This window comes from Onychomys torridus, chromosome 1 (genome assembly GCF_903995425.1).
Source record: "Onychomys torridus chromosome 1, mOncTor1.1, whole genome shotgun sequence".
NCBI lineage: Eukaryota > Metazoa > Chordata > Mammalia > Rodentia > Cricetidae > Onychomys > Onychomys torridus.
In genome coordinates this window covers 103980989-104007117 of record NC_050443.1, presented here as the reverse complement: position 1 = coordinate 104007117, position 26129 = coordinate 103980989, and the positions used below count along the sequence as shown (strand labels likewise).

Sequence of the window (26129 nt, the reverse complement as noted above, 5' to 3'; positions counted from 1 at the left end):
TTGTGAGACACCATGTGGTTGCCGGGAATTGAACTCAGGACCTCTGGAAGAGCAGCCCAGGTGCTCTTAACCGCTGAACCATCTCTCTAGGCCCCCCTTTTTGTCTAAATAAAAAGGAAGGTTTTAACTAACATAGTAAAACTATATACAATAAGTTACAATAACTATGTGCAAATATAAATAGGTAAGAATTAAATTAACAATCTCCAGTTTATTTGCATTTGGCAAATTCAGAGAAAATACTCCATTATCTATCCTATCTTGGTGAGTCCAAAGTTTTGTACCTAATTTAGTTTCTATCCTAACTTGTATCATCAACCCAAAATTATCTTTTTATGTCTTTTAACCTTATACACTTTACATATCTTTTGTGAGTTTCTTTCCTGAATTTGGTAACAAAGAAAACTATAACTATCTAGTCTTTAATTCCATCAGAGACTGAGAAGGATATAATAATACCTGAGTAAACAGGAAATGCAGAGCAAACAACTTCCAAAACTAAGAAATGGCAGAAACAACTGGCTGCCTGGACATTCACCCAAGGTTCCTCTGTAATGTTGAGGCATCCATCTTTGGCCTACAGTCCTAGAATATCTGACAGACTTTTCTGTGAAGCAGGATATTTGAAGGACTGTTCTGCCTTGTCTTGGCAAAGTTCAGTAGTGACTTTCTTTTGTGACATGTTTGCCCAGTTTGAACATGATACTATCAGCAGTCGAGGCAAAGGCAGTTTCTTGCCCAGTGGTTAACTTTTGCCACAAAGAAAGTAAACTCCATATGGAGTTTCTTAAATGCCCATAATCTTCTCTAAAGTAGTTTGGTGATGCTAGGAGCAGACATGTCTCATTGTCATAAAAAAAAAAAACCCTTACATTATTAAAACATCTTAAGTATTCTGTAGATCTCTGAAGTGTTTGAAGACCACCTGTCTACATAAAATATCTGTTTGACCTTGAAACCATACCTAATATGACTACAAGTTTGATTGTAATAGGTGACTACTAACCTGCATTTTTTATTATCTTAAATAGTTTATAATAATAACTAGATTATAATAATAAGGACTAGAAATTTACATTACATTATTAAATTAGCTGCATAGGTACAATACCTTAAACAATAATAAAAATGTATATGCAGTATGTTCTAACAAAAATAACCTTAAATTTGTATCAATATACAACAATATCTTAAACAAGAGTAGAAATATATATTAACAAAAAAGCTCAAATTTTTTATCTATATACAAATGTCCATACCAATGTAAAATATTTAAGACTAGTAGTTTTTTTCTTTCTTTCTTTCTTTTTTTTTTTTTTTTTTTGGTTTAAAGTAGATTCAAGAATCTACTCTTTTATCTTATCATTTTTATATCCCCCTTTTTACTTTTCAAAATGAGATCTATGAATCTGATCTTCTTTATTGAGCTTTTTTTTCCTGACCATTACCAATGACAACTTGTAACCAACCCCCCTAAACAATGACAAATATCCATAACCCATTGTATGACCAAAAGCTATCCACCCCACCTCTTGGGAATGTGGGCATCATGTTCTCTAGATTACTTCCTGTTGTCTGGGGCAATGGCATCTCTAGGGGACCCTGATAAAATTGAGATAATGGTCAAGTCCTGGGAGAGCTAACTGTATCATTTATTACCAATCTCTGTGTAATGGGAAATAGTAGGGCTTATCTGAAGTCCTGGCTGGTGCAGTGCATGAGGCTGGACCATCTCAGCTCCTGAAATTGTCCTGAGCAGTTTGTAGTCCAAAGCTGATCTTTGGGTGGTACTTGTCAGCTTAATGGAAATACCACAATCCAGGCAGAATCGTTGTGGGGCCCCATCATCCTTTTGAAGACTTCAAAGGTCATTATTAGAAATGGTCATGGTTTACTCCAGAAAACTTAAACATTTTAAATTTCATATGCAGCAGATCTCGGAGCAGTTAAAGGACCATAACTTGTTATGTAAATCCAGAGCACAAAAAACTTAATTCCTAGTTACCTGATAGAGACTCAAACCCAAAATCATATACAGGAAGCTAGATTAAGCCTTTTTTTAGGATTAGTACTCTATATGATCATTAATATCACATCAGCAAGTTTAAATACATGTACATATATTAATCTTATAAATTTTGAGATAATATTTAAGATTTATTTATTTATAATGTATACACTGTTCTGCCTACACACCAGAAGAAGGCACCAGATCTCATTACAGATGGTTGTGAGCAACCATGTGATTGCTGGGAATTGAACTCAGGACCTCTGGAAGAACAGCCAGTGCTCTCAACCTCTGAGCCATCTCTCCAGCTTGAGATAATAATTATACCTTAAGAAGAGTTTTAAAGAGTCAAAATAGAACCAAAGGATTATGAGATTAGTGGCAATAGAATAGTTCCTTAATTTTTGTTTTCTTCTGTCCCATATCAGGTAGCTCTTCTGACATGAGACAGAGATTTTGGATTTTCCTTTAACAAGCTTTACAGAAGGAGAGAGTCACACTCCAACTCCAAAGCCAGCTTTAATTTTTAATTGAACTAGGACTACAAAAAGATATTTTTTATATGTCTATAGAGAAAAGCAGAAACAAACATTTGGGAAGATTAATGAAATTTTATCCTGTTGGATAGTAGAAAAAAAACTGAATTAAATCAGCCTGTATATTTTAAAGATGTGTTGGCCTCAGAATGGAAATCAGGATATGTGCCACAATGGGGAAGAGGTTTTTCTTTTGCTTCCACAGGAGAAGAAAAGCTATGGATACCACCAAGATTGATAAAGATTAGATTTGAACTGGAGAGACCTCTTAACTAGGAGATAGTTCATCAAACTGCATTCCATCTGTATTAACATATAAGACTAACAAATGTCTTTCATTTGATCAGAAATAACCTGCCAAAAAGGAAACTCCCCAAAGTTAGGGTGCTGTTTTTGTCTTTCCAGGAGAATAAAAGCATCCAACTAAAGAATCTGAAGACCACAATGAGATAAAGGAGACAGCTAGAGAAAAGGGATGGATTACCCAGAGAAAATGTCCTAAGAAAAGGAATAAACTGGCCTACCAGTATAGCACATTTCCAACAGGATACCACTTCATAAATCTTTGTTTCTGCTGTTCTCTACAGACATGTTAGGCAGATGGTTTTTATGTAGTCCTAACTCAATTAAAAACTAAAGCTGGCTTTGGAGTTGGAGTGTGGCTCTCTCCTTCTATAAACCCAAACATGCTTGTTAAGAGAAAATCCTAGGTCTCTGTTTCATGTCAGAAGAGCCACCTGGTATATATGGGACTGAGGAAAAAACAAAATTACGGGACTATTTATTCTATTGTCACTAATCTCATAATCCCTTGGATTTATTTTGATTCTTCAAAACTTTTCTTAAGGTATAAATAGTATCTCAAAATTTATAAGATTAATACATGTACATATATTTAAACTTGCTGTTATGATATAAATGGTCATATAAAGTACCCACGAATTCTAGATTTAGGCTTCTTCTAGCTTCCTGTATGTGACTTCAGGCTTGAGTCTGAAGCAGGTAATTAGGAATTAAGTCTGTGTATCCTGGCTGTACTTAGAAGATTATAATCCTTTTACCTCTTTGAGATCTGTAGCATATGGCATTTAAAATGTTTAAATTTCTGCAGTGAACCATGAACATCCCTAACATCAACCTTTGAAGTCTTCAAAAAGATGATGGGGCCCCACAAGGACATCCACCTGGATTGTAGTAATGCCACTAAGCTGACAAATACCATCCAAAGATCAGCGTTGGACTACAACTGCTCTGGACAATTTCAAGGCAGTTAGCTAAGATGGTCCAGCCTCACAGATTACTCTAGCTAGGACTTCAGATAAGCCTTGCATTATCACATTATACTGAGACTAGACTGAACAGCTCCCTCTACCAGGATTTGACCTTTGTCTTAATTTTCTCAGGGTCCCCTGAATATGCCATTGCCCCCAAACAACCAGAAGTAATTTTAAGAACACAATATCCACATTCCCAAGAGGTAAGGTGAATGTTTTTTGGTTGATAGATGAGTTATGGGTATTTAGCATCATTTAAGGGGTTCTATTACAAGTTGTTATTGGTCACGGTCAGGGAGGAATCGAAACAATGGAAGTTAGATTCAAGGATCTCTTTCTGAAAAAAAAGGGGTGGAATGTGGTGGCTATTGTGTTCCCCTCAAAATATTGTGTGTTCCCCAAAATAAACATATCTGGGGTCAGAGAACAGACAGCCACTAGAACAGAGCCAGAAATGGTGGCTAGAAAATGGGTCAGAGCAAGCCCTAGCAGAAGTTGGAAGGTGGTAGTGCACCTTTAATCCAGAAACCCAGCCTTTAATCCCAGGGAGTGATGCAGAAAGTAGAAAGATATATAAGATATGAAAACCAGGCACCAGAGTTAGTTAAACATTTAGTTAGTTAAGCATTTGGCTGGTTTAGCATTCAGGCTTTGGAGCAGCACAGTTCAGCTGAGAGCCATTGGGATGAGGACTCAGAAGCTTGCAGTCTGGGGAAACAAGACCAGCTGAGGAACTGGTGAGGTGAGGAAACTGTGGCTTCTTCTGTGTCTCTGATCTTCCAGCATTCACCCCAATAACTGGCCTCAGGTTTGATTTCATTAATAAGGACATTTAAGATCCATACTACAGGGGGATATAGGAATGATAGGATAAACAGGCAGCTTGTTAAATCTACTTTAAACTAAAAAGTACCTATTAATCTCAAATATTTTACATTGGTATTGATTTTTGTATTTTGATACAAACTTAAGGTTATTTTTGCTAGAACATACTCTATATATGTTTCTGTTTTGGAATATTTAAGATGTGTTACATTTGTTTATGCTGTGGAATATTTGTTTAGTGATGCTAAAATGTGTTGCATTCTTTTATGTTGCATTTATTTAACTCTGTAAAGCTGTGTTACTTTGCCTAAAACACCTGATTGGTCTAATAAAGAGCTGGATGCCCAATAGCTAGGCAGGAGAGAGAAATAGGCAGGGTTGCCAGGCAGAGAAAATAAGTACGAGGAGACATCTAGGTTCAAGAGAACAAGAAGAGGGAGGATAGAGAAAAGGAGAAGGAGAGGAGGATGGCATGGGCCAGTCACCAGCTACCCAGCCACACAACCAACCACAGAATAAGAAGGAAAGACAGATACATAGAATTTAAAAAAAAGGTAAAATGCCCAGAGGCAAAATGTAGTTAAAGGGAAATGGGATAATTTAAGTTAGAAAAGCTGGCTAGAAACAAGCCAAGCTAAATCCAGGCATTCATAAGTAAGAATTAAGTCTCTGTGTATTTATTTGGGAGCTGGGTGGCGGGCCCCTAAAGAGCAAAGAGTAAAAACAAAACAAAACAAAAAACAATTACATGTTTCTACTTTTGTTTAAGATATTTTTGTATGTTGATACAAATTTAAGGTTATTTTTGTTATACTGTATTATATGTTTTTATTTCTTGTTTAAGATATTATACCTAGCCAGGTGGTGGTGGCACACACCTTTAATCCCAGCACTCTGGAAGCAGAGGCAGGTGTATCTCTGTGAGTTTGAGGCCAACCTGGTCTACAGAGCAAGATCCAGGATAGGCACCAAAACTATAGAGAAACCCTGTCTCAAAAAACCACACACATACACACAAAAAAGGGGGGGGGGCTGGAGAGATGGCTTAGAGGTTAAGAGCACCAACTGCTCTTCCAGAGGTCCTGTGTTCAATTCCCAGCAACCACATGGTAGCTCACAACCATCTATAATGAGATCTGGCACCCTCTTATGTATACATAATAAATAAATAAATCTTTAAAAAAGATATTGTACCTATGCAGTTCATTTAAAAATATAATGTAAAGTTCTAGTCCTTGAAGGCTACTTAGAATAATAAATACAGCTTAGTAGTTAGTCATCTATAACAACCAAACTTATAATTACATAGGTATATTTTCAAGATCAATCATATTTTAAATAGATAAATGGTCTTCAAATAATTCTGAGACCTACAGAATATGGTATTTTTTGTTTGTTTATTTGTTTGTTTTTGAGACAGGGTGTCTCTGTGTTGTTTTAGTGCCTGTCCTGGACCTCATTCTGCAGACTAGGCTGGCCTCAAACTCACAGAGATCTGTCTGTCTCTGCCTCCTGAGTGCTGGAATTAAAGGTGTGCACTACCACTACCTGGCCAGAATATGGTATTTTAATGTTTTAATAACATAGGAGAGCTTTTCATGACAGTGAGCCATGCCTGCTTCTAGCAGCACCAATTTACCCCAAAAGAGGATGATGTTCATCAAAAAAAACTTTCATGTGGAGTTTGCTTTCATTTGTGTCAAAGTTAGCCACTGGGCAAGAAACTGCCCTTGCCTCAACTGCTGAAACAATGCTGTCCAAACTGGACAAGCAGGACACAAAAGAAGGAAACTGCAGAACTTTGCCAAGACAAGATAAGCCAGTCCTTCAAAATTCCTGCTTCACAGAAATGTCTATCAGATATTCTATACCTGTAGGCCAAAGATAGATGCCCCAACATTGCAGAGGAACCTTGGGTGACTGTCCAGGCAGCTGTTTCTGTCATTTCTATAGTTTTGGAAGTTGTTCGCTCTGCACTTCCTGTTTATTCAGGTAACATTATATACTTCTCCAGTCTTTGATGGGGTTGAAGATTAGACAGTTATAATTACAGTTTTCCTTAGTCATGATAGAAAGTAAAAAAAGGTACAAAACTTTGGACTAATCAAGAGAGGATAGACAATAAAGTATTTTCTCTGAATTTGCCAAATACAAATGGACTGGACATTGTCAATATAATTCTTACTTGATAATTGTCCTTTTTTTTAAAAAAAAAAGATTTATTTATTATGTATACAATGTTCTGCCTGCATGTATACTTGCACACCTGAAGAGGGCACCAGATCTCATTATAGATGGTTGTGAGCCACCATGTGGTCACTGGGAATTGAATTCAGGACCTCTGGAAGAGCAGCTAGTGCTCTTAACCTCTGAGCCATCTCTCCAGCCCGATAATTTTTCTTATTGTATATAGTTTTACTGTGTTAAAGTTAAAATCCTTCCTTTTTATTTAGACAAAAAGGAGGAAATGTTGGGAGAGATCTGTTGTGTTGATTGATCAGAGACCACCAATAGAGTCCAACCTTGGTTTGGTGAGTGGAGTCCATATTCAGCTGGCTGGGGTGGACCATAGAGTTTCCTGGTCAACTCAGAGAGAGATAGAGACACAGGGAGGAGGAAGAGAAAGGTTAGAGGGATTGTTTAGCCCTTTCGATCATGTAAGTGGAGAGAGGCAAGATTTGGTCTCCATTGCTGTCTGGATCTCTCAGGTTTATTCCCTAATATTTACTCCTAAATTCCATTTTTTTTAAAAGATTTATTTATTTATTTATTATGTATACAGTATTCTGTCTACACACCAGAAGAGGGCACCAGATCTCATGATAGATGGTTGTGAGCCACCATGTGATTGCTGGGAATTGAACTCAGGACCTCTGGAAGAGCAGCCACTGCTCTTAACCTCTGAGCCATCTCTCCAGCCCCCTGAGTTCTATTTTTTAATAAAATGAAAAAAAAAAATCATAATAGGGAGCTTGTTGGAAATGTGAATTTTAGGGCCTGCCTCATACCTACTGAATGAGAAACACCAGGATAGAGCAATTCCTGATTTAATGTCTCTTTCAGGTGATTTTTGAGAGCCACGAGGTTAGGTTGAATTTGCTGTGATCTATGTAGTGGGAACACCTGGGGACTCAGTTGAGCTGCTTTGGAGAGCTTCTGGACAGGATCTCTTTAAACTTGTGCTCTGGGAGCTGGAGAGATGGCCCAGTAGTTAAGGACACTTGCTAGAGGACCCAAGTTCTGTTCCTAGCACCCACACAGGAGCTCATTACCACCTGGAAATACAGTTCCAGGGGATCCAGTACACTCCTCTGGCTTCCAGGCATGCTCCTGCATGAAAATAGAACATATAAACTCGGGCAGGCACAGACATAGAAATAAGCACATTTTAAACAAACAAACCCCAGCACGCTTTAGTAAAGCAGGTTAGAGACTAGAGCAAGAATCACCACAGACCTAGTGCTCTGTGGCTTTTGCAGTTGCTGCCTCCCCCTCGCCCCCTTTATCTTCTATCACAGTGGTTCCCAACCTTCCTAATGCTGTGACCCTTTAACACAGTTCCTCACGTTGTGGTGACCCCCAACCATAAACTATTTCATTGCTACTTTACAACTGTAGTTTTGTTACCGTTATGAATCATAATGTAAATAACCGTGTTTTCTGATGGTCTTAGGCAAGCCCTGTGAAAGGGTCAGTCAACCTTCAAAGGGGTCACAACCCACAGGTTGAGAATCACTGTTCTATTCATGGTGCTCCTCTTCACTTTTCATTACTTGTTGCTTATTTGTCCTCCGGGCAGAAACCACAACTTTATTTTTGAGACAGGGTCTCTAAGTATTCCTGGCTTTCCCTGTACATCCATCTGCCTCTGCCTCCTGAGTGGTGGAATTAAAGGCCTGAGTCACCCGCAAAGCTCTTTTTAAATGGGCTGTTAGAAACTGTTTTTGTTGAAAAGTACTTCTAACTGGGCCACAGGAGGACTAAGAGAAAGTTGAAAGCCTGGGATCTCTGTCTTCATTTTGTTCTGTTGTTTTACAGTGTCCTGTTCGAGATGCAGTCTCCCCTTCCCACCCCTTCCCCCTTCCCCCAAACCTGCAGTTACCTTGGATTCCAGGAAAACGAGAGCTGTCATAAACACTTTTATGACAAGGGACTGAAATAATCACTAAGCAAACACAAGCCTCAAAGGACAGACCACTCCCCAAATGAGGGCAATTATCTGTGATGGCAGGGCTGCTCCACAGAAGAGAAGACATTATTTCCAGGGAGGCAGTTCCCTTCTCTAGTGAGGACTGTAAATCAGTTCCTCCAACCTTGTGGAACCAGGACGGCTGTGATCCACCAGGACTACACCTTGCTCACAAGACTGCCTGATTGTGACTACCTCCTGCCTGTTGTCCCATTCTTCTATTTAAATCAGAAGCTCATTTGGGTATTTGAAAGAACGGTGACTTCATTCGGGGGTATCACCTCTTTCTAAGTGTGGCCAGTTATATACTCAGGACAGCTCTGAGTGTGGCCCAACACAAACTGTACACTTATTTGTCATGAGGGTTCCTTTGCATGTTTTTCCACTGTGTGGTGCTCCAACATGAACTTTGTAGATGAAAACTTCATGTTGCAGTGAGTGGTATTCTCTGTGTGGTGACCACATTCATGCTTTGGTGGCACATACACCCTTAATTCCAGCACTCAGGAGCCAAACTTGGCTCCTCCCCCAGAGATGCTCAAGATCACTCCAACAGGGTATTTAAACTGTACCCCAGAAAACAGACATGTGGGTTTTTTTTTTTAATCTCTCTTCCCCATCTCCTCTCTTGGGTGCTGGAGAATCATCTGGGAATGCTCTTCCCATTAAGCTAGTGCTTTTTCTAATTTGGTCTGATTTGGATTGCTGCGTCGGCAGAGAGGCTTATCAGGGTGCAAAAACTTTTCACCTAACATCTGTAGTAGGCCCCAACAGACCATTTTAAACATCAAATTAGAGTCCTGTAACCCTAAAACTCCATCCCACCCATCTCAAACTAAAGGATTTAGGAGGGTGCATCATGACAGGGTCTCTATGACCCAAGTTGGCCTCAAATTCATATCAGTCCTTCAGTTTTTCAAATACCAAGTCTCAAAGGCATGAACCACCATGCCTTCTTCAAAGTTTTTTTTTAACTTTATGAGAAACCATGCCAATTTCTCAAGGAGACAAGTTTCTCCCTCTTTCTCTTTCTCTCTTCTCTTTTACATTTATTTTACAAATAAATGCCGGGTGGTGGTGGCACACGCCTTTAATCCCAGCACTCTGGAGGCAGAGGCAGGCGGATCTCTGTGAGTTCGAGGCCAGCCTGGTCTACAAATCGAGATCCAGGAAAGGTACAAAGCTACACAGAGAAACCCTGTCTTGAAAAACCAAAACCAAAACCAATAAATGAATGAAAGGGTGCAGTAAAGAAACTACCAAAATGGCTGTTTCATTATGGGAAAGGTGTTTGTTTGTTTGTTTCTGAGACAGGGTTTCTGTGTGTAGTTTTGGTGCCTGTCCTGGATCTCACTCTGTAGACCAGGCTGGCCTCGAATTCATAGAGATCTGCCTGGCTCTGCCTCCTGAGTGCTGGGATTAAAGGCATGCATCACCGCCACCTGGCTTTTTTTTTTAAATAGGGTTTCAAGCTGGTCAGTGGTGGCATATGCCTTTAATCCCAGCACTCAGGAGGCAGAGGCAGGCAGATCTCTAGGACAGGCTCCAAAAGGAAAAAAAATAGGGGGGGGGGAGATTTCTTTGTGTAGCCCTGGCTGTCCTATAACTAGCTCTGTAGACCAGTCTGGCCTTGAATTCACAAGGATCTGCCTACCTCTGCCTCTTGAGTGCTGAGATTAAAGGTGTGCACCACCACAGCACAGTGTAAGTGGAAAGTTTTTAATTGTGAATAAGAGAGGAAATATCTAGAGGCAACTGGAAGAATCTAGAGCAGAGAGAAAAAAAAGAAGTAGACTGAACATGGATGACCAGGGCTATCTTCAAGAGAAGCAAGAGAGTGGGGCAGGTTCATGGGTGGGGGATGGAAAAATCTTGTGGGTTATAGGAGGATGAGTAGCTAGCTGGGGGTAGGAAGCAGCCCATGATTGGAGCAGGTCTGGGAGTTTTAGGTAGAGGAGGAGGTGAGAAGGGCCAGGATGCTAGTGTGGGGTCTTTGAAGTGAATAACATGTGCTTGTGAATAGGGACTATAGGAGCCTGGAGGCTAGTGTGTGTGTGCTGATATGTACTGCAGGTATAAGTCAATGGAGAGCCAAAAGTCCTTTCAGCTCAAGGTAAGGGAAATGACTCTGTTTGGGGGATGGGAACCTGTCTCACAAGTCCTGAGGCATGATGCCTTTGTTTACCCACCAGAAGTCCTTCTATAGTTCAGCTGGGGCTCATTTCTGGATGTATGGATTGTCTGAGACCTAATGTGTATGTGTGTGCACATATATGTGTCTGTGTACAAGCACATCTTGATGCTAGTATGGTCAAAAGACAATTTGTGGGAATCTGTTCTTTCCTTTCACAGTTGGGCTCTGTCTTAGTCATTGTTCCATTGCTGTGAAGAGACACCATAACCAAGACCGCTCTTAGAAAACGTTTGTGGGGGCTTGCCTACAGTTTTAGAGGGTCAGTCCATTATAACATAGCAGAAAGCATGGCAGCAAGCACGGTGCTGGAACAGTAGCTGTCTTAAGAGTTTCTGTTGCTGTGAAGAGACACAAAGACCATGGCAACTCTTATAAGGAAAACATTTAATCCGGGTGGCTTGCTTACAGTTTTCGGTTCCGTCCATTCATCACATAGGGAGCACCGTAGTGTGCAGGCAGACATGGTGCTGGCTACATCTTCATCAGAAGACAACAGCTAGTGGACTGTCTGTCAAGGTGAAGCTTGAGCAAGAGACCTCAAAGCCAACCCCCACAGTGACACACTTCCTCCAACAAGGCCACACCTACTTCAACAAAGCCACATCTCCAAATAGTACCACTCCCTTTGGGATTATGGGGGGCCCATTACATTCAAACTACCACAATAGGTAAGAGCTATATCCTGATCCACAGAGAGACTGAGAGACTAGGTCTGCCATGGGCTTTTGAAACCTTAAGACCCACCCCCAGTGACACACTTCTTCCAACAAGGCCACACCTCCTAATCATTCTAAACCTTCTCAAATAGTGCCACTTTCTGATGACTACACATTTAAGTATATGAGCCTCTGTTTTCTTTTTCTTTTTCTTCTCAAGTCAGGGCTTCTCTATGTAGTCTTGGCTGTCCTGGAACTCTGTAGATCCAGTTGGCCTTGACTCACAGAGATCCATCTGCTTCTGCCTCCTGAGTGCTGGGAATAAATGTGTGTGCTACCACCACCACTATGAGGGCCATTTTTATTCAAACCATCACAGGTTCTGAGGTCTGAATTTAGATTGGGTTGTCAGTCATAGTAGCAAACGCCTTTACAGGTTGAACCATGTCACTGGTCCCTTGCTCCCAGGCCCCTTAAAAAAATTAATTTACATGTATGTTTGTGTACCTATGTATGTGTATGCCGTGTGTGGGTGTAGGTATCTCTAGAGTCCAGAAGAGGGTTGTTGAATCCCTTGGTGTTGGAGTTACAGGTAGTTGTGAACTGATCAGTGGAGTTCTGGGAACCCAACTGGACTTTTCTGGAAGAGTCGTACATATCACCTGCTGAGCCCCCTTTGCCTTTTGACTTAGGATCTCATGTAGTGCAGGCTGATTTTGAATTCATTATGTAGCCAAGGATGACTTGAACCCTGGATTCTGCTGCCTCTACCCTGCTCCCTCCTCACTCGGATTATAGGCTAGTTGCCACATCTGGCTCAGACCAGTTTTGCTTCTTTTAAATCTTCTAGGACTGCTTTTAATTGAATGTTAATGAAATTCCCTCTTCTTGACCTTCACACACACAAAACAGTTGTTTTTCTTTGGTTCTGCCCCAACTTTGTAAGTACCTTCCATATAGTCCAGTGATTTGTCTCTGCTTTCTCTAGGCCCCTTTTCATCGATCTAAGACTACTTTGGCTACTCTGCTCGTTCTGTGTTTTGTTCTATTAAGTATTGTCTGACTCCAGAATTGAGAATGAAGCGGGTTAAGCTCGGAACATTGTTTCAATTCGTCCTGTGACACTTTCTGGTCTTAGCACCCAGAGCAGTGGACGGAATGAATAAAAGTCCCAGGAGACACACAGTCCGGCGCCGCCGAACTTCTGGTCCGGTGCCAGGGTCCGGAAAGGCGCTCAAAAAAAAGATGTGCGGAATGAATGAGCGACAGAAACGAAAGGGAAACCACTCCTTTACCAAAATGGCCGCGTGTCCCTTTACCAACGCGGCCGTCCGCGGCCCCTAGGGCGGGGACGAGGTGGGCGGGGCCAGCGAACCGTCAGGTGTGGCCCCGCCCTCCTCTGCCCTCACTTGATTCCGGATTGGTCCTGTTCCAGCGCCGCAGCAGGCCGCGGGCTGAGGCCGCCTGGTGCTCGCCACTTCCGGCGCGCTGGGCTGTTGGCTGGGGGTGGCCGCGCGGGGCGAGCGGCGGCTGCGGGCGGCGCGCAGGGATGCGGAGTGGGGCCGCCGCGAGGGCAGAGGTGGAGAGGACTGCGCGGGCCCGCGGGCCTCTCTCCTGAGCCGGCCGCGCAGCCCAGGCCCGGGCAGCCTCCGCCCCTTCAGCCCCGGCCGGGCCCGTCGCCGCCTCGGGCCGCGGAGGCCGGGGAGTCCCTGCCTGGGCCCGCAACCTCCTTCTTGGGGGTCGGGCCCAGGCGGGGGGCCCCGCACAGCTACCTCCCTTCCTCATTTCCTGCTTTCGCGTTTGCCTGGGGTGGGCCGAGGTCTAGATGAATAGCTTCGGGGGTCCTCGATGAGGCCGCTGTGCTCCTTTTAAAGGTGCCGGCGGGGCCCGGGTGGGGAACGGGTTGTCTTTGCATGGGCGGGGGACTCCCCGAGCCTGCCGGGACCATGACCTGAACTGTGCGAGCGGGACGCGTGAGATCCAAAGAGCCAGCTCACCTGAGCCACCCCCCCTCCGGCCAGCATGGTGAGTGGGGTCAGGGACCCGGTTGGAGGGGTGGTAGTGGGTCTCGGGGCAGCTCGGGTCTCCTTGGGGCGGGGAGAGGCGCGTGCGAGCCTGGCCGGTGACACATGCGTGCAGGGTGTGCAACCGGCTGTACGCTCCCATCCACCACCCCCTCCCCCCAAGTGGATGTCTTGGAATCTAGGAGCCAGGACTTTGGAAGCGCCGTGGGTACAACCCCCCTGCCTCGCTGTTTGCTGTGCTCCTAGTACAGCAAGTCGTGATTAACAGCATCATTTATTGATGATGGCTTACTGTGTGCCATTTCCTTTGCTAAGTGATTGGCATATATTTAGTTGTTACACCACTCCCCCGGAAATGGGGAGACTGAGGCAGGGAGCAGTTAGTTACTTTGCCCAAGGTCAGGTGACTCCTTTGGGACAGTGGCACGATTTGAACATAAGCGGTCTGTTATAGAACTGGCTGGATATGTGGAGAACATTCCGTCCATCTGTAGGTCTGCATTTGGAGAAACCTAGAGTAGGTAGGCCTTGCAGAGGTTACTGATACACATGATGGCAGTCAGCAGTGGGATCCTTGGACCTCTTGGCCGCTGTTATATTCTGGCCCTTTCCCTGGAAAACTATGCATCCTTTCAGATCCAGCTCAAAAACCTTTGGAAGGAGATAGCGCCCCCTCTTCCAGGCCCTTTAGCCCCTTGGTACTCCTTTGGTTTTGTGTACTCACAGTAGCTGGTTGAGAACATGTCTTTTGCCATTGTAATGTTTCTGAGCCTTTTCTGCCCATCACAGCAGGCAAGGTGAAGTTAGTTGTCTGATTCCTTATCTGCCTCCATTTGGCATCTAGTCCATGACAGGTAGTTGATTGCCCCGCCTGGGTTTGAGCATCTCCAGGTATAGCACCCTCCAATTGCCTGGCAAGTTAGTAGTGTATTGGGCCATGTAGTCGTTGGCACAGTTTTTTAATGCACATATTAGACTAGACTGTCTTAAGGGCTGAGTGGGTGGTGTGTAAGGTCCTGGTTATGGAAAGAGGATCCACTTTGTCCTGGGTTTACAAGCAAGCTGGGTAAACTGTACCATTAAAGCTGAGTGGCACAGTGTAATTTGTACTATGGGTACTATATATGGTGTATATGTTTATATATGGTATGTACTATAAAAGGTGGCAGATCTGTTGAGCTCTGAGTTCATCTGTACAATGCAGAGATGTTCTTTACAAATGTTCTTTAGCCGGGCGGTGGTGGCACATGCCTTTAATCCAGCACTTGGGGAGGCAGAGGTAGGTGAATCTCTGTGGGTTCAAGGCCAGCCTGGGCTACAGAGTGAGTTTCAGGACATGCTCCAAAGGTACACAGAGAAACCCTGTCTTGAAAAACAAAAAACAAACAAAAATGTTTTTTGGAATTAATTTTCACATTCCTTCAATAATTTTATAAAATGTTTGAATTCAACCCCCCTCGCGCAAAGACAGAGTCTCACTATGTAGCTGTGGCTGTCTTGGAACTCACTACATAGACCAAGCTAGAACTCACTCTGCCCTTGTCCTCCAGGTTCTGGGATTAAAGATGTGGGCCACTGTACTCAGCTAAAATGTTTGAGTTTTTTTTTTAATTTGTTTAATAATTTTACTGTGTATTGGTGTGAGGGTGTCAGATCCCCTGGAACTGGAGTTACAGACAGTTGTGAGCTGCCATGTGGGTGCTGGGAATTGGACCCAGACCCTCTGGAAGAGCAGCCAGTGCTCTGCATCACTGAGCCATCTCTCCATCCCCAAATGTTTGAATTTTTAAACTGTGACAAAATACACTTAACTACTTAAACTAATTTACAGTTCACTGGCATTATGTACATTTATATTATGTAGCTGTCATGGTCTACATCTCCAGAAAATCTCCATCTTCCCAAACTGAAACATTGTACCCTGAAATACTAACCTCTGCTCTCTCCTTTAGTGGTTCTTCTCCCCTGGACTCCCAACCACCATTTCCTTTTCTGTTTCTATCCTAAAGAGTATTCTCTTTTTTATGACTAACTTATTTCATTTAGTGGAGTGTCTGAAGGTTCATCAATATTGTAGGGTATGCAGAATTTCCTCCAGTCTGTGTGTGGGTGCACCAATTTTACCTGCCCATTTTTCCCTCAGTGGATACCTGATTTGCTTCTGCTACTGTATGAATATGAGTATACAAATCTTTTTAAAATTTATTTTTGTTTAATGTTCATTGGTGTTTTGCCTGCATGTATGTCTGTGTGAGGATGTCAGAAGCCTTGGAACTGGAGTTACAGACAGGTGTGAGCGGCCATGTTGATGCTGGGAATTGAACCCTGGTCCTCTAGAAGAATAGCTAGTGCTGTTAACCATTGAGCCATTTCTCCAACTCTGAGTGTACTAATCTTTTGGTTAATAGCCTTTATATGCTACACCCTAGAGAATGTACCTATAGTTAGATAGTATCCATTCCCTAGGGAACTTAGCATGTTGCTGGGACAGAATTTTGTATACAGATCTAGCGAGTTGACCTTGTGCTCAGATTTCTTCATCTAATTGGCAGTTAGTAGGGTATTAAGAGCATGATTACCTTTGAATAAATAATTGTGAAGCTGTTGATTTTTTTTTTTTTTGTATGTAGATCTCAATTTAAACATGTAGGAAGTAGCCACTATGGGTGTGAGACCAGTAGGATCTACTGTCACAACCTTAATAGTTTATCTGCAATTGTTCCAGAGGAGGAAGGTCAAGGGATTGGGTGGTGTGGTCTTTGCCAAGTCAGGAAGCCATTGCCTGGTTTGTGTCAGACAGGACAAGGGTCTTTTATTGGGAATCACAGCCCTTTATTTCAATAATTCCTTTTCTCTTCGTTTATACCAGCTTACAGTGTCACTCTGTGGAGATTGAAGGGTGGTTGTGTAGCAGGCAGGCCTTTGAATCCACTGTGTTGCCCAGGTTGGCCCTGAACTCCTGTCTCCTGATTGAGCCTTCTGTGGTGATTATAGGTGTGTTCCAGCAGGCCTGGCTACATTTTGACTTTTAAGATAATTGTTGATCTAAATCTATGTGTTTTAAACGTCTCTTTAAAAATGAGTAAATGGCATAGCAGGTAAAAATTACATCTCTGACTAGGTATGGTGGTGCATACCTGTAATCCTAGTATTTTGGTGGCTCAACGGGAGGATTGCCAAGAGCTTGAGACCATCTTGGACTGAGTAGTGAGTTCCAGGTCAGCCTGGGCTCTTTATGAAAGCCTGCTTCACCCTCCACCCTGCACCAGATGCTGCCAGTTGTTTTTATGTGCTGCTTTTACTCGTTCAGCACTAGTTAACGACACTGCCCCTGCCAGGTTGTCACCACCAGAAGGGAGGCAAACAGATCTGGGGGAGGGGGGGGCTGTTAACAAGGGGTGGGGCTTTGTGTGAAGGCCTCTACATTTTGTTGCACACTGTGCCACATTGTGGGAGGGTAATTGGGAGTGTCACCCACCCTTGCTTTGTTGGGTTCTGAGATTGGCAGTGGTGGGACATGGGAACAACTGAATTAAAAACAAACAAAACTGTCTCTGTAGCAGGAGGGATCTTGAGCTGCAGGTTTACTGCCAGGTAAAAAGATTCATGGTTACCAGAGCAGAGTTACTAAGTGGCTAGTTGTATTAGCTCCCTTTAAAAAAAAAATGAACGTTTATGTGTGTGTGGATGTTTTCTCTGTATGTTTATCTGGGTATGTAGTACATGAATGTGTGCCTGGTGCCAGCAGAGGTCAGAAGAGGGCATCAGATCCCCTGGAACTGGAGTTATAGACTGCTGTGAGCTGCCAGGTGGGTGCTGGGAACTAAACCTAGGTCCTCTTCAAGAGCAGCCACTTAAGTGCTAAGGCTGAGTCAGCTCCTTGAGCTCTGTCTTAAATGGCTGCACCATTTTTGGTTGACTTCTAAAGTTTTACTTATTTTTATTTTCCTTTGGTGCTAAGAGTTGAACTTACACATGCTAGGAAAGCACTCTACCTTAATTCTGCAGTTCTTAAGAGATGTTACATGTTAGCGGTCCCTACTAATTTTTTCAGAAAACTATTTAGTAGGAACCACTACTGGTCTTTATGTATCCCTAGAACTTGTTATGTCTGTGTAGACTATGTAGACAAGTGATCTTGAACTTGTAGTGATCCTCCTGTCTCCTGAGTAGAGACGGGTGTGTGTTACCATCTAGCTGGCATTTTTCCCCCTCCAGTGGCGTAAGATGACTTAGTGGGTAAAAGTGGTTGCTCCGAAAGCCTGATGACCCAAGTTCAATTCCTGGAACCCACAGAAGAAGGGAAGAACCAACTTGTGAATGTTGATCTCTACTTGTGTGTCATGAGAGCATTTTTGCACACTTCTCTCCCTCCCCCTCTGTACCCCCCCCCTACACTGGAGTGGGTTTAGGAAGATCGTTGGTTGGAAGAGTACCTGCTGTGCAGACGTGATACACTGACTTGAATTCCCAGAACCCACTTAAAAAGCAGTTGTAATCCCAGAGTTGGTGAGGCCCAGATGGGTAGATCCTGGGCCTGCTGGCTAGCCAGGCTAGACTTTTTGGCAAGCTCTAGGCTAATGAAGGACCTTGTTTCAAAAGCAAGGTATCCACTGAGGAATGGCACCTGTACTTGATACATGCACCCCCCCCCCCCAGTTGTATAGATTAAAGCTTATTTTTCTAATGTGGTCACTGCAATGAAGACAAAATTAGGCCTTTCACACATGGTGTGTTGTAATGTACACCCTGCTGTGGGAGGCATCACGTGACAAGACAGAAAACAGGAAAAGTTTGGTAGTGCTCAGAGGTTCTGTATTTGGCTATATCATTGGTGACAGTCTAGAGAGGCAGTTCAATATCAAGAATTGACTAGCTAGGTTTCCAGTTCTTCCAGCCATGCCTTGACAACCTTTTTATTTTATAATTTGTGTGTGCATGTCATGGGGCATGTGTGGAGGTCAGGCTTGTGACATTGGCCTCTTTTCCTTCTGAGCTAGCTATCTCTTCAGCCCCACACTTTCCTCCCTCTCCTCCTCCCTCCTCTTTCTTTTTTGAGATAGGTCTCATTATGTAGACCAGGTTAGTTCCAAGATCACAGAGCCTTTGGAGTGCTGGGATTAAAAGCCTGTGATACCACTTGGAGAAGCTCTTGGTTTTCCTTTCTTTTCTTTTAAGATTTATTTTACGTATATGACTGCTCTATCTGCATGTATGCCTTTATTCAGGAAGAGGGCATCAGATCCCTCTATAGGTGGTTGTGAGCCACCATGTGGTTGCTGGGAATTGAACTCAGGACCTGTGGAAGAGCAACCAGTGTTCTTAACCACTGAGCCATCTCTCCAGCCCTTCATTTTCCAATTTATAGAATTCATGGCATCGAAAGGTTAGGCATCTTCCCAATGTCACACTGCAACCAAATGGTAGAACTCTGGGATTCAAACCCATGCTTGCTGGGGATATAATTCAGAACATTTGCTTTTAGCATGTGTGAAGGCCCCAGTGCCAAAAAGAGAAGAAAGCAGAAAGTCTGTTCACAGAACTACTATACGTTCAGGGCAGTGTTCTGCGTGCCTTGGAGGGGTGAGTTTGGTGGGAGATGAGACACATTCTGTTCACAGAACTACTATACGTTCAGGGCAGTGTTCTGCGTGCCTCGGAGGGGTGAGTTTGGTGGGAGATGAGACACATTCTGTTCACAGAACTACTGTACGTTCAGGGCAGTGTTCTGCGTGCCTCGGAGGGGTGAGTTTGGTGGGAGATGAGACACATTCTGATGAGCAGAGATGGTGGTAGAGTGATGATGGTAAAGGATTGCTTAGGTGCCAGAGCGTTCTGCCAAGGAGCGCGACTCAGGTGAAGGGAACTGGGAGAAGGGAGGCTTCCTAGAGGGCACCTGTGGATCTTAAAGCCCGGGAAGGCAAAGGTCCTCCAGGCAAAAGTGCTTGTGTGTGGTTTCAGGTCTCTGTCGCACACAGAAGGAGAGGACAGTAGGTGTCGTGGCTGGAGGGAGAGTGAACACGTGGGTGCTCTGACGTCCTGGGCTACCAGGACGTCACCTACCTGCAGCACAGGAGCACCAGTTTTGCCTCTTTCACTTTTTGAGCTGTCTGAGCTTTCCTCAAACTCCCAGTCCTCCTGCCTTGGCCTCCCAAATGCTGGCATACTTGGTGTTTGTCACCATGCTCAGCCTGGCTAGAATATGTCATGTTAAGAAAGCATCAGATAGATTAAGTGGCTCAGGTGCTGCCTTGTGTGAAGTAGCTGGAAAGAATGATGTGTAGGTCCTTTGGAGCTAGTTGGTGGAGAATTTCTAGAACTACCCCAGAGTAACTGGAGATTTCCCTCAAAGGAAAATAGACCGTTAGCTGTGCCTAGATTTCATTGGTGAGGGAACCATAGATCATAGCGTCTGTAGGATGTGTCAAAGGCTTGTTCTTGGATGTGGAATTCAGAGTGGTCTAGAATTTACTATGTAGACCAGGCTAACTTCAATCTGCCTGCCTCCTGAATGCTGGGATTAAAGGTGTGTGCTACCATGCCCCATGAGAATTGTCATTTAAAAATCTCTTCATTAATCAGTGAAGAAAGGGAAAAAACTAAACTTACTTAGGAAGCCTTTAACATGGAGACTGGGAACAATTACAAGGTTGAATCACTTTGTGATTTGGATTTGTAGGCGTGGAAGGTTGAAAAAAAGAGTTGACAGATTGGCCATGTGCTGACAAAATACTTGATCTGGCTGTGTCTGTAAATAGGTGGGAGGCTGTGATGGAGGTGATTGGCATTTTGCAGTACAGGTCGAGTTGAAGAATTTTTAGATCATTGAAGTTAAAGAGAGCATGCTGGCATAGGCAGAGGTGAAGAGGGATGTGTAACTGCTTCTCAGCTTTTTTTCTTCCACTGTTGATTAGGCAACACTCTACCATATAGTGGAGCTATGCTCCTTGCCCTGCCTCTGTTTTAACCTTCCTCTCCCCTATTTATTTCTTCATAATTCACATTGTATAACCCATTGCAGATTGACTTTTAGTTAGTATTTTATTTTGTCTAAGATTCTTTTTTTTGTGTGTATAGCCTTGGTTGTCCTAGAACTAGCTCTGTATACTAGGCTGGCCTTGAACTCAGAGATTTACCTGCCTCTGGCTCCTGAGTGCTGTGATTAAAGGCAGTCACCACTGCTGCCGCCACTACCACCCAACATCTGAGGTTCTTGTAGCACTAACATTGTACATGTTTATGGGGTACAGTGTGATTATTGTGCTCAGTTAGCATATCTGTTACTTCTAATTGCCATTTCTTAGTAATAAGAACATTCAAAATTTTATCTTGTAGTGATTTGAAATGTACAACAATAAATTGTTAATCAGTAGGCAGACTTTCGGTCTTCACCTACTTTTTAAGACCACCTGTAACCTCATTGTGTTGGGTCCAGTGTAAATAGTTTAATGGTATATGTCTGTAGTCCCAACACTGAGGATGCTAAAGTAGAAGTATGGTGAGTTTGAGGCCAGCTTGGGCTACATACTATCCTGTCTTAAAAACAAAAAATAAAAACCACAACCTGTTTTTAGTCCTTATGTTTCTCAACTATTTATGGCCCCTGGTATCTGCTGTCTCCTTTTCTTGAAATTTTTTCGTGGCTCCCTTGGTGTCTTTGCTGTTGCCTTCTTCATTTTACTAGAAAACATTTCCAGTTTACATTTTTGGGTGTGGGTATGTGCACATGAATGCAGGTGCCCGTGGAGGCCAGAGGATCCTCCTGGAGTTGGAGTTGTAGAGATTATGAGCCCCCCAATTGAGAATCGGGTCCTCTGGAAGAATGGTGAGTGCTCTTAACTGCTGAACCATCTCTCCAGTTCTGCTATTATGTTCTTTTCTGCCTATAGCTTCAGTTGTGACCTGTACACTGATAGGAACTAAACTTCTTTGGGCATGGATGTGCACCTTAGCGTGCTGTGGTCATCAGTTAATAATATCCAAACCATATCTGTCATCTTTCCCTCAGGATAGTGTTCTTTCCCCGTGGCCTAGTTCTGTTAATGACCTCATTCATCCACTGTACACTCTTAATGTTGAGTCATCTTTAACTTCCTCTTCTGCTGTACCTGTGAGGATATCGCCAATGTGTTTGTTTGTGTCTTAACCCTGGCCTGCTAGTCTTCTGCTTGCGTCAGTCTCTCAGTCTTTGTGTTTTGGTTTGTTTTTGTTTTTTTAAGGTAGGAACCTTGTATCCTGGCTGGATTCAAATTGCCTAAGTGCTAGGGTTGCAGGTGCTCACCACCCTACCAGCTTTGTGATGGTTAGTGTTAAAAACTGACAACTTGTCACACTTTCCAAAGTTTTCTAGAAAGAGTCTCAGTGAGGGATTGTTTAGATCAGGCTGGTGAGTGGGTGTGTCTGAGGAGTGATTGCTTGGCTGTGTTAAGTGATGTGGCGGTGCCATTCTCTGGGTTTGAGCCTACATTGTATTAGAGCAAGTGAACTGAGCACAAGCATTCATGCATTGTTTTCTCTCTTCCTGACTGTGGCTGTGACGAGCTGCTTCGTGCTTCTGTCTTGATTTCCCTGTGGCAGTGGCCTGTAACCTTGAATTGTAAGCCCAGTACCCCAGATTGCTTTGCGTTGGGCATTTTATCTTAGCGATGGAAATGAAATAGGATAGGCTGCCCCCTGCTTCCAGGTTCTCCTTCCATCAGCCTGCCACAGCTGCCTCAGAGAGCCCTTGTGTAAGGTGCCACTTGATGTAATTCAGAGCAGGAGCAGGGTCCCTTGGTTTTGGAGACCAGGTTTTTATCAGGAAGAGTAGTTGGGAGCACATGCGCTCTGGGTTGATTCCCCCAGGCAGTGTGACTTTGGACTTCTCAGTGGAAGATGACTTTCTAGATGTAAAAAGTGATACCTGGAGTATCTTTTAGACTTCCCAAATCATACCTCATTCTCTTCTCACAGCCTCCCACCTGTCAGTCCCAGAACACTTGGTACACTTTGGCCTTTTCTTCCTTCTTATTCATACTGCCTGCCTCTGATGCTTGTCCTTTTCATTATTTTTGCAGGTGAGACTGTGTTCAATATCATAAAGCACCTTTTTTGAGGCTTTCTAGCTCATTAGTTTAATATCTTATCTTTGATTACACGTTTTTTTTTTTTTTTTTGTTTGTTTGTTTTTGTCTTTTCTGATTTCTCGAATATTATTATGGTCCAGCCTTAATACTCTTCCCAGGGGCCCAGAAGAAAAGAATCTAAGTACACCGAGCTCTTAGTCTGTCTCCTTTATTCTTCTGGGATAAAATCCTATCTACACAGCTTCAGTTCTGTTCTCATGCCTTGCTCCTTTCTTCCCTGATTTCTCTCTACATTTATCTGCTGTCCCCTCTAAGTTCTATCTTAATTCTCGTGTCTTAGTTCTGTCCCATCTTGGTCCTGTCCCATCTTGGTCTTTCCCATCTCGTTCTTACCCATCTCATTTGTCCCCATCTGGCTCTTCCTCATCTTCCATCTCATCCTGTAGCAGGAATCTTAAAAGTCTTACTAATAAAATCAAACCCGAGGCCAGTTATTGGGGTGAATGCTGGAAGATCAGAGAAGCAGAACAAGCCACAGCTACCTCACCTCACCAGTTCCTCAGCTGATCTGTTTTCCTCAGGCTGGAAGCCTCTGTGTCCTCATCCGAATGGGTCTCAGCTGAACTGCTGCTCAAAAGCCTGAAAGCTTAACCAGCCAAATATTTCTAGTTCCTAGTCGTCACGCCTTATATATCTTTCTACTTTCTACCATCACTCCCTGGGAGTAAAGGCTCGCTTTCTGGGATTAAAGGCGTGTGTCACCATGCCTGGCTGTTTCCAATGTGGCCTTGAACTCAGAGATCCTGAGGTATTTCTGTCTCTGGAATGCTAGGATTAAAGGCGTGTGCTACCATTGCCTATCCTCATGTTTAATATTGTGGCCATCCTGTTCTCTGATAAGTTTATTAGCCTGCACAATATTTTGGGGAACACAATACCACCACATCATTCTTCTAGTCCTCCAGTCAAAATCCTAAGTCTCTTGAGGTTAACCCATGCAATAGCAGTGCTCTAGCTAAAGCAAGGTCACCAGGCTTGAAATTTTTTTTTAAATTTATTATATATACAGAAGAGGGCGCCAGATCTCATTACAGATGGTTGTGAGCTGCCATGTGGTTGCTGGGGATTGAACTCAGGACCTCTGGAAGAGCAGTCGGTGCTCTTAACCTTTGAGCCATCTCTCCAGCCCAGGCTCAAATTCTTACAGAGTCATAAAGGCAGACAAAAGTTTTCCTCAGGCAGTGACCATCAGGCTTTCTTTTACAACCCAAAAGGGTAGTGGTAAGGGAGGAGGTCAACTAAGAGCTAAAATCAGTTAATATATCAGAAAAAAGGAATTTATGTGCTCAAACTACATTCCTAGTGGTGGTTAGGTAAATGTTAAGAGTCTTTAGCGTTAGTATAAATACCACCAAAGCTGTATAAGAAAGGAGGGTCTGAGCTTAATTTACTTTAATTCAGGAGATTGTTTGGCCTTGGATGCTTAATAGTTATTGCAGGTAAAATACACTGTTATGAGTTCTTGGAAGCATACACAGCATACAAGAAAATCATTGCAGGAATTGGCTAATATATATACAAAAGCTAAAATGTCACCAAGACTTCTTAGGCTAGGGCTTGACCTTCGGAAAAGTCCTTGACCTTTGCAAGTAGTAGCTTCTGTGATGGTAGCTGAATTCCATTACGTTTTCCTGCGGCTTGCAGCACTTATTTCCCCTTATTAGGTGATAATTAAAAGGCCCCGTACAGCCTTATCGTAAGTGTCAAACAGTTCAGAAAGGCTGAAGCTCAGCCTCCTTGCTTACTCACTCCTCTTTGCTCTGCTCTGCCTAGTAAGATTCAGCATATTTGGATATTTGAGTCAGGAGTGGAAATAAACCCAAGAAGGTCAAGGTGGACCTAAGAGACTAGAAATGATAGTAGTACTTGAGGTATGTGGTAAGACTGAAATAGAGTGTGACTGTGTCAGTCCCTTGTCTAGAATCTGTAGCTTTTGCCTGGGCAAGTGGGCATGTGCAGGAAGTGAGTATGGGGAGTTAGGACCAGTGCTGTGTCGATCATGTGTTAAAGCCAGCAGAGTGAGGGGACTAGAAGGATGCTAGTCCAAAGGGAAGGAGACTGGGGTTTAGAGGAGGAGAATAGTGTATTTCTTAGTTACATCTGGTGCTAACCATTGCTTAGGGGCCCAACTACTACAGACTACTTCCTCATTGATTCTCTCTTGTCTTTGTGCTGTATAACTATTATTGTTCCCATTTTGTAATTGAGGAAGATAAGAACATTGGCTCAGGGAGAGTAAGGTTACTAGCTTGTCTAAAGTTACATGGTGACTGACAGAGCCAGGTTTCAGTGCTGCTTCCAACCCTCAAAGCCACGTACACAGATTACTATACTAGATTTCTGTAGTACACATTTACTTAAATGTAGCCTGTTTGACTAAGGAGGGGGGAGGGGAGGGAAAAATGTAGCCTGTTTTAGAAAAAACAGTACATCTTGCCAGCTGAACTTAAAACCTGAGAACATTTTCTCCATGATGAACAGGTTGAGATGGTCAGATCTGCCAGCATCTTGTTATCTCTGGCTATCCCATAATGTGACAAGATTGAGGAAGTGTGGGCACCGAGGACACTATGGTGCACATAATGGATCTTTCCAGGGAGGCAAGTTGTTTTCAAGTTTCAGGATGTATAAGTCCATTAGGCTTAGCATGTATGTTGGTAGGTCCCTTGCTCTCCCTTCCCAGCTTCTTCCTTTTTTTTGACAAGGTCTTTTTATATAGCCTCAGTTAGCCTGGAATTCATGGTAGCCCATGCTGACCACAAACTTGGATCAGTTCTCCTGCAGTCACCTCTCAAGTCCCACCAGTACTGGACCTCACTCTGTGAGGCCAACCTCACAGAGATCTGCCTGCCTCTGCCTTTCTAGTGCTGGGACTAAAGGTGTGCGCCACACCGCCCAGTTTAGTTAACAGTGAACAAAAGAACCCGGTGCGGGCTCTAGCAGAGGTGCCCAAGGGGTGTTTTAGGAGTTGAATGAAGCTGGAACAAAAGGTCGTTGATTGCTTTGTAGTTTGGCTAATCACAGCCCTGGGAAGCTTGGTTCTCCTTGTTGCAATTACTGTTGATTGCTGAGAAGAGACACCGTGACTGAGGCAACATTTTTTCTGAGACAGGGTTTCTCTGTGTAGTTTTGGTGCGTGTCCTGGAATTCGCTCTGTAGACCAGGCTGGGATTAAAGGTGTGCGCCATCACTGCCCGCCAACTAAGGCAACTTTTAAAAGAAAGCATTTAGTTGGGATGTATGATTTCAGAGGGTTAGTCCATGGCATGGTGCTGGAACAGTAGCTGAGAGTTTACAT

General features: G+C 43.3%; 1 protein-coding gene across 3 annotated transcripts in view; it reads left to right on the top strand.

The window, feature by feature from the left end:
• Positions 1 to 13087: 13087 nt before the first annotated feature.
• Xpo6 (exportin 6) overlaps positions 13088 to 26129 on the top strand; it is a 112521-nt gene continuing 99479 nt past the window's right edge. For 2 of the 3 annotated variants that reach the window (XM_036191741.1, XM_036191744.1), the window contains exon 1: positions 13088 to 13707. In XM_036191741.1, coding sequence (XP_036047634.1) covers positions 13705 to 13707 — 3 coding nt within the window. In that variant the 5' untranslated portion in view covers positions 13088 to 13704. The remainder of the gene's footprint in view (positions 13708 to 26129) is intronic. The other variant, XM_036191756.1, reaches the window with a different exon arrangement.